The following is a 14,117-nucleotide window of genomic DNA, read 5'->3' as shown; positions in this document are numbered from 1 at the left end:
TATTCCCACTTGCCCATCCTTATTTCCGACATGGACCTGATAAGCAAATATCACTTGCCTCAATCTATATCTAATTGTTGTAAGAGTCGGCCCAGAGTGTGGGGTTCTCTGGTGGGCCCTAAGAGACCCCGTATGACACTGGTAGAGGAGCCTTAATGTCAGCTGCTTCATTGGCTTCCTCTGAAACTGTCGGCTCTTTGCTGATGGCTGATTTATCAAAATTAGAATTAGTGTAATGTTAGAAGTTTTTCTAATTTGAGTAAACTTTCATTTTTTTTTTTTTTTAGAATTCGAGTTTGGGTTAGTTTATCCGCTGTGAGGAAGCCAGATAGGCGAAATGAGGACTTTCAACAGAAAGCTTTTTAATTGGTTTTCATTATTTTTTTTATAGCTATTGAATTGTTTTCCTTCTTCTTCTGACTGTTTCCAGCTTTCAAATGGGGGTCACTGACCCCATCTAAAAAACAAGTACTATGCAAGACTACAAATGTATTGTTATTGCTACTTGTTATTGCTCATCTTTCTATTCAGGCCTCTCCTATTCATATTCCAGTCTCTTCTTCAAATCAATGCATGGTTGGTAGGGTAGTTTGGACCCTAGCAACCAGACGGCTGGAATTGCAAACTGCAGAACTGCCGAATAAAAAGCTAAATAACTCCACCAATGATAAAAAATGAAAACCAATTGCAAATTGTCTCAGAATATCACTCTCTACATCACAATAAAAGTTAATTCAAAGGTGCAAAACCCCTTTTAAAATTCTAGGTGCCCTTTAACCTAGGGCCAGATGGGGCATTCACGAGTGTGCACATGAAAGGGAGTGATAGAAGGGAGAGGAGGAGAGAGCAGGTGGCTGAACCCCCGAATCCTTCGCGAAAGATTCGGCCAAATACTGAACCGAATCCTAATTTGCATATGGAAATTTTTGTTGGGAAGGGGAAAACTTTTTTTACTTCCTTGTTTTGTGACAAAAAGTCACGTGATTTTCCCTACACACCCCTAATTTGTATATGTAAATTGGAATTCATATACGGTTCAACCGGGCATAAGGATTCGGCCGAATCCTGCTGAATCCTGGTCGAATCCCAAACTGACCCCTGGATTCAGTGCATCCCTAATATTGACAACATGCCTCTGAAATCTGAGTGTAACTAGAGTTGCCATCTTTTCCCCAATGGAGACCAGGGAGGGGGCGAGTCTGTGACATATAGGGGCATGGCAGTGATGCGGCGATCAGTGATTGGTCAATCGATCTGTCAATTATGGGGAACCGGGCAGGAAGTTTGTAGTTGCACAGCTCCCTCTCACTTATACTTATAGAGGACACAGCTGGGAAGAAGAGTCCAGTGTGGCCCATGTTCCACCAGCCTGAGCTAGACAAGTGCATTGTGGGACAAGATAGGGTTACGCATGATTCTGTCTGGTGGATTTACTAACAATTCTGCCAGTGTGAGCCATGAAGCTGATAATGTACAAACACTCCCCTATCTGACCAATCCCACCTCACTGCACAAACTGCAATCTTGCCCTTAGTCATATAAGCTCAGGAGATCCGGGGCCACTTAGACCTTCCCCTCAGTAAGACCCCTCTCAGTGTCCTGCTCTGCGCTCCTGGCCTGTCATTGCACAGCTACTACATTTACCCCTCTTACTTACACTTCTCTCTCTGTATCTGTCGTCTCTTCTACTTCTCTTCTTCTTCTTCTTCCCTGTTACTTTCTGCTCGCACTTCTCTTTCTCATCCCCCTCGGCTGTGAGCTGAATATCAGTATAAAGTACAAGGCTTAGAATGGCAGCGAGTCAGAATGAAAGTGGAAGTGAATTATTTTAGTACATTAGGGTGGGGCAAGAGAACATGCAATTGCTGGAGACAGCTGAATTATATATACACGTATCAGCCACTAAAAAGATATTAAATAAAGAAGGTTTTCAACTTCCATCAGCATTTTGTAAGCTACATAGTTGAGTGTTTAGTAAATGAATATATAAATATAAGCCTCGGGCTGTAACTTTTATAGGATCATAGAGTGGGCTATTAGTACATGTGCTGCTGGTACTCAGAATGAACTTGAATAGTATATACAATACTGAGCGGAGAGAAAGAGAGAGTAGAACAAAGGACTGGCACTCCCTGCACCTTCCTGCAATGTGAGTGATTAGTACCAGGAAACCCAGAGTACAGTGAATAAACACGATATACATATAGTAATTATAACACAGGATTAGCATATACAGTATATATATAAAAACATACCTCCCAACAGTCCCGTTTTCAGAGGGACAGTCCCCTCTTTTGAGAACTCATCCCACAGTCCCGTTTGTACTAAAAAGTCCTGATTTTCACTGCACAGAACAGCCAGTAAAAGAAAAAAAAGTTTCTAACTTAATTGGCTTTTGGCAGAGAGCCCGGAACAGCTAACAGGTGCAACTAAGATGCATTGTAACAATTTTGAGATAAGCAAATAAGTAATTGTAACGATATAAGGTAACAGGTCCCTTGGGAGAAGTTAGACTCACAGCATAAAGGGCAATTCACCTTCATTAGTAAAACTGTAATAACTGAAAAAACTTTCATAACCTGCCAAATTTTGTAAAATGAACGTTGTAATTAGGGGGTGTGGCCACAAAAATGGGCATGGTTAAAAAAATTGCCTCTTATCCCTCTTTTTATTTCCAAAATGTTGGGAGGTATGGAGATGGGCAAGTCTGATTGTACGATGATTCATACGATGGGATCTTTGCGTCTATGGCCAGCTTTAGTGTCTATTAAGATTGATTTAGTGGTCTGCTATTTTAATGGCTTCTGTGAAATGCAAATGTCTGTGATGTGTATTTCTGTGTGTGTTAAGCCGGCCATGGACGCAAAGATCCCATCGTACGAATCAACGTAAGATCGGACTTCCCCATCTCCCGACCTGCCACTAACCATTCAGATCAAATAAAGTAGTAAAAGAACAGATCAGAAGATGTTCTGCCCCTGACAGTAATCGTACGAAAGTTATGTCTGACAAAAGCTGGTGACAGTCTTCCTCTGAAAATCGTATGATCGGCAATACACACAGAGATATTATCGGCAGCCAACAGAAATTTTCTAACCTGTCCCATCGACCAAACCACCGATCTCCGACGGACGAAAAATGTCTGGACTCTCCACACACGGCCCGAAAATCGTACGAATCCTCGGTTTGTACAATCAGATGTTTGCATCTATGGCCAGCTTTAGGGTATCTCTGTGTGTGACTATGTGTGTGTCTGTGACTGTATGTGTGTGTATGTGTGTGTGTGTGTGTGTGTGTGTGTCTGTGACTGTATGTGTGTGTGTGTGTGACTGTGTGTATATGTGTGTGTGTGACTGTGTGTATATGTGTGTGTGTGACTGTGTGTGTGTGTGTGTGACTGTGTGTATATGTGTGTGTGTGTGTGTGTGTATGTGTGTGTGTGTGTGACTGTGTGTATATGTGTGTGTGTGACTGTGTGTATATGTGTGTGTGTGACTGTGTGTGTGTGTGTGTGACTGTGTGTATATGTGTGTGTGTGTGTGTGTATGTGTGTGTGTGTGTGTATGTGTTACAAACGGACCTTTTATAATTGTAAGTATGGGACATTCCCTTGCCTTAACTGCAGTAATTGCAACTCAATTATAAAAGGTCCGTTTGTAACACATCCCTTAAAAGGCAATAAAATTGCTATTAAACACTACAGCACATGTAACACAGAGTCTGTGGTATACGGGCTCAAATGCCCTTGTGGTAAAATTTATGTTGGCCAGACTAAGAGGAAAGTTAGGGTCAGAATTGGAGAACATAAACGCTCCATTACGAATTATAACCCCACTGATGTTAAAACTCACACCCCTGTGGGAAAACACTTCCATGACTACAGACATAACAGCGCCAGTTTAAGGTGGCAGGTACTTGAGGAGGTGAAAATACCGACACGGGGTGGCGATAGAAAAACACTACTCTTACAAACTGAAGCCAAGTGGATAGATACACTTAATGCAATGGAACCATGGGGATTGAATGATGCCTTCAGTATTAAATGCTTTTTGTAATACGTATATGTGACTAATATAAACCTGTTTCTTTTTTGTAGAGTTGAACTGCAACATTGTATTAACGTCAGTTAAAGATATTCTATATCTACAAAGGGTAGGAAACCACTACTTCCTTTTGAAACAATGTATACACTGTATTGTGATTATTATGTAATTACTTTGTATACTTTTACACTAAAATGTTAAAAAGGTGTGTTTTTGGAGTAGGCCACAAGATGGCAGTACTCTTTAGGATGTATTTGATACTATTATGGTCTGGCCGGTGGGTGGAGCTGACACCACTTGATGGGGTTTGAGGATGTATTTATTCTTTTGGTTTTTTGCACTGTGTAATAAGCACCTGATGAAGAGTCCTTGGACTCGAAACATGTTGTGTGTATTGAAATAAACAAGACAATGGTTTTAAGGATCTCCAGGGTAAGCTTTATTCATTGATCTTTGAGATTCCATGACTGGGCGGAGTCAGACACCCTGTTTGAGAGCAAATACGCATTTATACAACGCTGCAAGGATATCACCTAAAGCATTGTATTTCATTTGTAAAATTCCGTCGTTGGATCAACTTGTACTATGTTCTATCTTCCATAATCCTGTATTCAATCCCTTGCTAAAAAGCCATATTATAGAAAAGCTTTGTAGATTCTGAAACCAGAATATTGGTACAAGTAATTTGTGCGATTCCTTTGCCTCCTTGCCCCCTGGAAATTTTCTGCGAACACCCATGGTCCCACCAGACCAGTCCGACCCTACTATCAGAACCTCATAGCATCTAGTTCATCCAAGCATACCTTTTAATGGTCCTGTTTTTTTGAGAAGCTTCATGGGAAAGTGGTGCAGTGTGGCCAGACCAGGGGAGTATCAGGGCTTTACTGAATGAAGTCAGGATGTAAGTAAGAAATTTAGAGGGATGGGGATGTCTTTGACATTAGAAACCATTCTGAGAGGGCCAAGCAAGGCCTGGAGGAAAAGAGTTTTCATCAGAAGAGAGGCCCATGATGTGCTTTGATGTGGTTACTTGGCCTCCTTTGTAGAAGATGGTGGCTGGGATCTAAGGGGGGGGGACATGACAGGGTTATGTTGTGGGGGTATCTTCCATACTCTCTTCTGAGAAACATCTGAGGAGAAGTCGTTTAGCTTGCACATTGAGTTACACTGTTCTTCGTTATTGATCGTTCTTCATTTGTTGTGTTAGCAGCCCTCTGTACTGTATGCCATTTGTTTGTTTATAAGAGTAGGGAAATCTAGAACAAACACACATTTTGGCTAATAATTCAGCAAACAACAATTGATGGATGGAGCAGTGTTTTCATGGATGAGAACGTATGTAGGTCCAGAACCTGTGGTAGGAGGACTTAAAAAGTTCCTTAGCTAGATGTAAAGGAATCAAGTGAAGGAAGTTCTAGTAGAGGACTGTTTATGAGGGAAACTTCTCAAGGTGCTTTTCAGTAACCAGCAGTGCAGGAGATGGAGGACAAGGACAACAGAAACTAGAAGGTTCTACCCATGTGAAGGGAATACAGGTATGGAATCCATTACTGAATTAAGGGAAGGTCATCTCCCATAGACATCATTTTAATGACATTTTTTAAGATTTCCGTTTTCTGTGTAATAATGAAACAGTACCTTCTACTTGATGCCAACTAAGATAGCGTGAATATTATTAAAGGCAAACAATCCTACTGGGTTAAATTGATTTAAATTACTTTTTAGTAGATGTAAGGTCGGGAGATTCAAATTATGGAAAGATTCATAGTCTGAAAACCCCAGCTCCCAAACATTCTGGATAACAGGTCACATACCTTTACACTGATCCACACATTACAATGCACAACATTTCTATTTTGCCAGTAAAGTTTTTGGACTAAGGAAGGAAAAACCTTGGTATATATATTCTTTTCTATGAAATGGTGACATAGATTGCAGATATCTGGGGGGTTTTCTTGGTTATTTCACTGACGAATGCAATTACAGTTTGTCAGCCATGCAATGCAGAATACACAAATGCTACAATGATTGACTGGATTAAGATCTGGTGCAATGGCCAATCACAGCCCTTATTTTGCACCTACCAGCAACATTTTTAATGTTTTTGTGCTCCCAGCTCTTTTTACATCTGAATGTTGCTCATGGGTAAAAAAGTTTGGGGACCCCTGTGCTAAATCATGTCCAATAAGAATAAAGTGTCCTGTTTTAAGGCAGGGCTGCTCAACTCCAAAACTCAAGTTCCTTGCGCAGTCTATTACTGATTATTCACAAACTATATATAGTTTAGATAGACTTCCCCTTTAATGTTGGAATTCCAGAAAACACAGAGAGACTCACAGAAGCTCCTGGTTACATCCTGCTGTGTATTACCATATTGTAAATAAGGGCTCAGCAGATGACTCTCTAGAGATAACGAGTGTAGGGAACGTATCTAAACATACAGCGAGAGGTAAGAGACTGAGGGACGGTGGGCTATAGAAAGGCAGGGAGAGCGGAACAGTACAGTGTAATATCAAACTATTGCATGTGTAATATAAAGAGTGGGAGATCATTAGAAAGAGGATCGAGTAGTTAATCTCTACCTGTTACTGATTGCAGCTATCGGTTTTCCATTGGGGATCAGTTGGCCATTCTTGCATGATGCTTCCACTGGTGTTACTGGTCCTGGGACTGTTTGCAGACTGGGGTGAGGAATTCTTCATCCAAATATCCCAGTTCCTCTCTTTCTCTTTCTTATTTTCCTCTCTATCTATCCCCACTCCTAGGGATGGCATTGAAATGTAACACTCTGATAGAGGGGCGTAAGGAGGTCACTGAGTGTCCACCAGGGCAGAAGATCTGCATGACCCATTCTATCTCCAACAATAACAGAACAGGTGAGTATGACTTTATGTGAGCACAAGGTGATTCATGAGATCACACTCAGGCATATGGAAAATACAATGAAATTCCATGTGCAGCATTCTTTAATTCTTAGGCACATAGGGTGGATTTCACACATTTTACCCTTTAGAATTTTTTGGGGAGGTGAAAGACCTCTGTTGCTTCCTGTAGAGTTAAATAGCAGCAGCTCAAATTCCACAGTAGCCTTGTCCATGTTTAGGCTGTTGTCTTGCAACTCTGTGGGAGGTGGTGTGGGTTGATTTGTGAGGTTAAAGGAGAACTTTGTGCAGTTTTTTAAAACAGGATTTGTCTCCTAAAGCTATGTAGCACAAACCAGTTCATAAGCAGATCAGGGATAGACAAAAAAAGTGGGGAGAAATTTTAAAGGAAATTCCTTCCCACAGCTCCCCTTAGTTTTCTATAGATGTTGCAGAAAAAAGTATTTATAGATGCAAGAAAATTCAACAGTGAAAATTCTACTGATCAAAAACTTCATTATAAATGCAAAAGTAGTGACCAATGAGAATGCTGATTCCCAGCACTATGTCAGGTATCTTGTTGTTATGTTACATATAGAGATAATTATTATATCATTTTATTCTTCATTATATGACACTGGAATCAGACATGAGGATAAAGGACAGACTTGTTCAGTGCTGGGAAACTGGGCTTAAAGCTTCCAACTCCAGTTGCAGTAACAAAGAACATGGAGCCAGATTGATACAGATCAGCTGGGATTCTCATTGGAGGATTTTTTGCATTTTAAATCGGTCGCTGACTGTGGAGATTTTGGGATAAGTTTTATTGTGCAATTTTGCTTTAAGAATACAACCCTGATGTTGCTTTACCAGCATGCCTCAACCTTCATTATTTTATATATATTTATTTTATATATTACATTTTTCTGGGATTTGTAGTCCAACAACAACTGAGTAAAGTTTGGTTGTGCAGTGCAGCAGGGTTTACTAGCCGTTTAATAAAACCTATATGTAAATATTATTTAATATTATATATGATAAGTGCAATTGTATTACTCTGATCCCATGTAAGACATCCACTGGGTGGCACTGTAAGTGCAAAAGCTCAAAGAGAGGCTGAAATCTGCATAATCTTCTGACACAGGAGCAGCAGACTGAAATAGAGAACCCAATCACCTTATTAATTGCACCATTGTAACCCCTTTCTTGCTGGTTCTTATACTTACGTTAGCCCCATTTTTCTTTTTCCTCCTAAAACAGACATCACCAAGGGTTGCACCACGTTTGGCAGATGCACCAGGCGGAACGTCTTCCTCTATGAAAGTGAAGAGATTCACTGCTGTAACATAGATCTGTGCAATTAGACACCAGCCTGTAGAGCATCTAATCAATTCCTACAGGTGCCTCTAGAGGGCGCCAGTCTCCTCTTTCCAGTCTTTCTTCTTCTCTTCTCTTTGGTCAGTTGCATTGTATATTCAGCCTCAGATATGGCTGTTCCCCCAGAGCTTCACTGTCCAGCTTCTTAGCAGTAGATTATTTAGCTGTAATACATGATGGTATATAAAGAAGGGGATGGTTCCGTTTGACCAAGCAGGAGGAAATAAGAAGATTTTGGAAGACCTTACTGAGACCTATTGACCTCTAGCTAGAAATCCCAGGCCCCATAGAAGGCTGAGTATTTCTCCTTTATGAAACCAGTTTGCTCTCTGCTCATCAATAAAGACCCCTTAACCTGTAGAATTGATACATCAATACATTTGTTGAATTATGATCCAATTGCCTTGTTGATTGGGAAGAAATGCTTCATTTACCATTAAATATATCAGTGTATGATCATCACTCACGTTTGTCCAGCGTTTTCTTTGTAAGTAGATGAAACAGATGACAGATTTGACATTTAAAGGAGAAGGAAAGGTCCAAGCCAGTTTATTGCCAACGGATTAGCCACAATAGATTAGCCACATTCTGCAGAATGCTTTACCATACCTGCGTAAACAGCTCTAGACACTGTCTCTGTTTGTTTAGGATAGAAGCTGCCATTTAAACTTGGTGTGACATCACTTCCTGGCTGAGTCTCTCCCTGCTCACTTACAGCTCTGAGCTCAGATTACAGCAGGGAGGGGAGGAGGGAGGCGGAGAGGAACAAACTGAGCATGCTTAAGCCCTAGCCCTGGAGGTTTAAGATGAAAACAGGAAGTCTGATACAGAGCCCATGTGTACAAATGCTGTGTTTGTTTTGACAAAGGACTCAGAGCAGCATTACTTTGAGGGTTTACTGGTGTATGTATATAGGCCTTTCTGATAAAGCTTACTTACTTTTAACCTTTACTTCTCCTTTAAGGATAAGTGACAGCAATTTTTGGTGATATGTAGATAGGGTAGACCATGTAGCTCAATGGGAGATGACTTATGGGACATATAGTATCAAGAACAAGTATTTAGAGTTGCCAACTTTTGCTGCTCGGTGGGTGGCGATTTCATGTGGGAGGGATGGTGAAGACATGTGGGCGAGGTTTGGACAGATTGGGGTGGAGACTGAGAGGTGAACATAGTTGAAGTGGGTGAGGACTTAAATGGGCAGTTCATGGCATAATTATGTGAGGCAGTATTAAAAATGGTTTGGCAAATGCTGGCTATGCAGAAGAGTCAGCAGCGTTCTGCATTGTAGAACACCGGCCAATCAAAAGATAGGGGAAGGGCTGAGTTACAATGGCAGCTAGCAGCAGTCAGAAGAAGAGAGGAAGAGGAGTCCTGGAGCCCCAGTTTTGGAGAAGATAGAAGATGCACTCGTGTACCCAAAGTACCTCCAATCATTTATTTGTGCGGAGTACAAAAAATCAAACGTTTTTAGGGGCCTTACGCCCCCTTCATCAGTGGAATAGTACACAGATGCATGTATAACCTATTAGTGTTCAAATACCCAACAGTCTCCATCTCCCCTGAAGTGGCCTTCATGCCCAACATCACTTGAGAGAATGCATATGAGGTTAGTAGTCATTCTGCTTACATCCCCATCTTGCCAACCAGCGCAAAGGAATGTATATGCCATCTTGCCAACCACTTGCCAGTGACACCCAGTCTTGGGGGCACCTACTAGAAAGAGGCAGAATTTGAGGGCTACACTTATTAATTCAGACACATTCTCCAACACTTATAATAGCACAAGAGGACAGAGGGGCTACATGGGGTGATGCAGTTTTTTAGTAGTCCAAAAATGCACCTCTCCGTAGACAAATATAAACCGCCCAAGAAACATCACTACATCTTCCTGCCAAGATTCACAATAATCTAGAATTGTTGATCAGTGAAGTCCAGGTTGTTTTATTGCCCCAAAAGGCTTTATGAAGAACTGATTCTGACCAGTTAATAATTTCAATAATTAATCATTCACACAATGAAGCACATTTTGTGAAGTTGTACTGATTCCAGACTGATGTGATTCACCCGAATGTGCTAGTAAAAACACAAATCTTGGTTAGTAATCCAGTTATCAGAGGGAGACAAAGAGAGGGTGGAACCTTAGGCACGAGGTAGAGATTCCTGGGGCTAGGACACCAGGTTCCTATGGTAGCCCTGTTGCATCTCCAGTTAATAGCTTTATTGTAATAATAGACATGCAGATAGAGTAGTCATATTTTGCATGCTCCATTTTGAGGAGAAAAGATGCAGGTCCAGAACCTGTAGTAGGAGGCCTCAGAACAGAGTTCTCAAGGAGCTGTATAGTAGCCAGCAGCCCCATAAACTCATCATACCCTTCATTTGTATCCCTCCCCCTCTTTGCTCAGGGCAGGAAAGGAAGGACTATATCTCTGGCACCTAGAAGGTAACAAAATTGTTTTAGTGGACTTCATCTCACTAAGCATAAGTCTGCTTTTATCTCTGTTCTAACCAGGTGAGAAATATCTCCAAAAGGAATACAATAATCTTCACATTAGAGTGTGCATCATTCCTGTTTAGTTTTTGGACTAAACATGGACAAAGGTTGGTATATCCAGGGACCACTTTGACCTCTCAAATGATGGCCCAGACTGCAGATATCTGTGTTTTTGACTATTTTGTTGGCCAATGAAATTATAGTTGGTCGCTATGCATCCTGCGGTACATTGGTTGCTTGGAAGATCTGATGTATTGAGGGGTTTTTCACCAGTGAGGTTTACCCCATACACTGTACAACCAAACTGTATGTCCACTCAGAATTAAGAGTCTGGTTTCAAGGCAGGGTTGCTCCACCTCAGAACTCGAGTTCCTTGAGGTGTTTTCCCTAACTAATTATATGTGGTTAAGATAGACTTCTACTTAAATTCTGGAGGAGCTAACGCAGAGATCCTGCAATGTATTACCATATTGTAAATAAGGCCTCAGCAGACAACTCTCTGGAGATAACGAGTGTAGTGAACAGATCTGAACATACAGTGATAGATTAGAGACTGAGGGACTGTGGGCTAAGGAAAGGCAGGGAGAGTGGGACAGTACAATGTAATATCAAACTATTGCATGTGTAATATATAGAGTGGGAGATCATTAGAAAGAGGATCGAGTAGTTAATCTCTACCTGTTACTGATTGCAGCTATCGGTTTTCCATTGGGGATCAGTTGGCTGTTCTTGCATGATGCTTCCACTAGTGTTACTGGTCCTGGGACTGTTTACAGACTGGGGTGAGGAATTCTTCATCCAAATATCCCAGTTCCTCTCTTTCTCTTTCTTCCCCACTCTCTCTTATTTTCCTCTCTATCCATCCTCACTCCTAGGGATGGCATTGAAATGTAACACTCTGATAGAGGGGCGTAAGGAGGTCACTGAGTGTCCACCAGGACAGAAGATCTGCATGACTCATTCTATCTCCAACAATAACAGAACAGGTGAGTATGACTTTATGTGAGTACAAGGTGATTCATGAGATCACACTCAGGCATATGGAAAATACAATGAAATTCCATGTGCAGCATTCTTTAATTCTTAGGCACATAGGGGTAAATTTATCAAAAAGTAAAGTTCCGCCACTTTAGTGGATTGGGGTGGAGACAGGTAGATGAAAATGGAAGGATTGGTGAGGACACTGGTAGATGGAGATGGCAGGATTGGGGAGGAGACTAGTAGATGGACATGGAAGGATTGGGGAGGAGACTGGTAGATGGAGATGGAAGGATTGGGGTAGAGACTGGTAGATGGACATGGAAGGATTGGGGAGGACAATGGTAGATGGACATGGTAGGATTGGAAAGGATACTGGTAAATGGACATGGAAGGATTAGGGTGGAGACGGGTAGATGGACATGTATAGATAAGTACAGAACCCTGTGAAACGGCACTTCTCGAAGAAGCTCAGGGATAGACAAGAGAAAAAAATGAAATGGAAAGAGAGAAATAATTTTCCAATATAGTGTAATAGGTTAGTTTGCTTTTCACCACCTTTCTGTGTGAAATTGATTTACTTTACACATTCAAGGGAATAGCCCACTCCTTCATTCTTATCTTTTTGGGATCCGCAACCAAAACTAGTTGGGTTCTAACAGATGTTCTATATAGATTGAAGCATCTCAACCATTAATATTGTCCAGGTTCCACTCCGGATTCACTAGGAGAGATGCACTTCTAATAGTGTAAAATCGCTTTAATATACATTAACAATTTTAAAAGTTACACTCACAAAACTCGAGCTTCACACAACGTGTCTCTTCCTGGACGCACTCTGGAATGAGAAGTCACGTCATCCAGTGGATAGGCAGAAGAGACATGGGCCTAGAGCGCAGGGGGGCCAGGGGAGCAGTGCCAATGAGACGAGTTGAGAAGCGCCCCTCAGCTAACCAGGGGTGGCAAAAAACTGCTCCTTGTACCTTTCAGAGCTGAATTTCTTCTGGTGAAAGTGCAAACTAGCAATGCGACCCCCCCTCAGACCCTCTTCTAGGGCAGGAAAGGTAAGTGTTGGGAGGACAAGGGGGGGCAGCCAGTTTGCTTGATATGTACATATTTTGAAAATCTGGTGAGTAAGCAATTTCACCTGAGGTGGGCTGATTTACCATCCTTGGTCTAACTTACCTGAAGGGTCTACAGCACTTGACACTTTTTAAACAAGTTTCACGTAAACACAGCACAGTGTGTTGCACTTGGCACTTTAATAAACAAATTTAACGGTACTGCACCATAGTATCCATTCTTGCGCTTCTCTACAGAGATTTGTTTTGCACTGGAGAGTCCAGCAGAGTGGACCAGTGAAGGGCGGCTGCAGTCAAGATTCTTTACACCAGTTGAGGATTTCACAATTTAAGTGCTGAATGAACTTTGTTTGTATTGTGCAGGGGAGCCGGCAGCACTCAGCACTATAGGGTAGGAACCAATCAGCAGCTAGGCTGACCTGATAGGGAACTGAAGCCTGTCTGTGTTTGTGTGACTGCAGGGCTGTGATTGGCTGTCCCCCTCCTACTATGCTTTTGGCAGGGACCATTAGGACACGCCCATCACTCATTTGATCTATAGGGAACTCAAATAAACGGGCTATTTTTGAAGACAATATCAGTGTCGGACTGGGACACCAGGGGCCCACCCAAAAACCTCAGACCAGGGGCCCACTCTCAGTATTATTATTCTTTTTTCTCCTAATTCAACCTCTATTCATCTAGTCTCTTTATATTACATACTATATTCTATTATTCCATCTATTTAGCCTCTTTGTTCTCATAGAAATAGGGAATGGCCATGAAATAGGCCAAATGTTTAGCAGTAGGGTTGCCACCTTTATGTCTGGCTGAGACCGGGCAGGCAGGCCCGTGACGCCAGTGGGCGTGTCTGTGACGTCAGTGGGCGGACCCATGACGTCAGTTGGTAGATCCGTGATGTCAGTGGGCGGGGCTATGACTCGGTGATCAGCGATTGGCCAATCGCCGTGCCAATGAAGGGAATCCCGCCCGGTTTTCCTTATTTGGAAAACCGGCAGAAAGTATAGACCCGGGCAGCCCCTCAAAATACCGGGCTGTCCGGGTCAAAACCGGACAGGTGGCAACCCTATTAGCAGCACAAGGGCCCCCTGACACCTGGGCCCACCGGGAGTTTTCCTGGTATCCCTGTGGGCCAGTCTGACACTGGACAATATCAATTTACAGCTAAATGTAAAACCAGCACTATTCAGTATACACAATTATCCAATATGTCTCCTTTAATGTAAATTGCTCTGTGTTGGGCTGACAAGCACTCGTAGCATAATTGGGCTACTAAAAA

General features: G+C 42.0%; 2 protein-coding genes across 7 annotated transcripts in view; one reads left to right on the top strand and one right to left on the bottom strand.

The window, feature by feature from the left end:
• LOC108702076 overlaps nucleotides 1-1,851 on the bottom strand; it is a 31,505-nt gene extending 29,654 nt beyond the window's left edge. For 2 of the 5 annotated variants that reach the window (XM_041576829.1, XM_041576831.1), the window contains exon 1: nucleotides 1,658-1,849. The gene's annotated coding sequence lies outside the window, so the exon portion shown is untranslated. Of the gene's footprint in view, nucleotides 1-1,657 lie in introns of all 5 variants that reach the window. The other 3 variants (XM_041576830.1, XM_041576827.1, XM_041576828.1) reach the window with 3 other exon arrangements.
• A 4,534-nt stretch (nucleotides 1,852-6,385) lies between these two features.
• On the top strand, nucleotides 6,386-8,743 carry LOC121398034 (cytotoxin 1b-like). 2 transcript variants are annotated; one of them, XM_041576442.1, is made up of 4 exons: nucleotides 6,386-6,492; nucleotides 6,642-6,729; nucleotides 6,809-6,919; nucleotides 8,165-8,743. In XM_041576442.1, exons 2-4 carry the CDS (start codon nucleotides 6,681-6,683, stop codon nucleotides 8,266-8,268), a joined length of 264 nt encoding a protein of 87 aa, XP_041432376.1. In that variant the 5' UTR covers nucleotides 6,386-6,492; nucleotides 6,642-6,680; the 3' UTR covers nucleotides 8,269-8,743. The 2 variants fall into 2 exon arrangements, with proteins under 2 accessions (XP_041432376.1, XP_041432377.1); XM_041576443.1 differs by lacking the exon at nucleotides 6,386-6,492 and adding an exon at nucleotides 6,529-6,547.
• Nucleotides 8,744-14,117: the final 5,374 nt, after the last annotated feature.

This window comes from Xenopus laevis, chromosome 9_10L, assembly GCF_017654675.1.
Source record: "Xenopus laevis strain J_2021 chromosome 9_10L, Xenopus_laevis_v10.1, whole genome shotgun sequence".
Classification (NCBI taxonomy): domain Eukaryota; kingdom Metazoa; phylum Chordata; class Amphibia; order Anura; family Pipidae; genus Xenopus; species Xenopus laevis.
This window is presented reverse-complemented; position numbering and strand designations above follow the sequence as displayed.

Bases quoted from the DNA above. Each gene is read 5' to 3' on its own strand.
- LOC121398034 (XM_041576442.1), top strand. From the start codon at position 6,681: ATGATGCTTCCACTGGTGTTACTGGTCCTGGGACTGTTTGCAGACTGG. The intron at 6,730-6,808 runs GTGAGGAATTCT...CCCCACTCCTAG, and splicing joins GGGACTGTTTGCAGACTGGG to GGATGGCATTGAAATGTAAC. The intron at 6,920-8,164 runs GTGAGTATGACT...CTCCTAAAACAG, and splicing joins CTCCAACAATAACAGAACAG to ACATCACCAAGGGTTGCACC.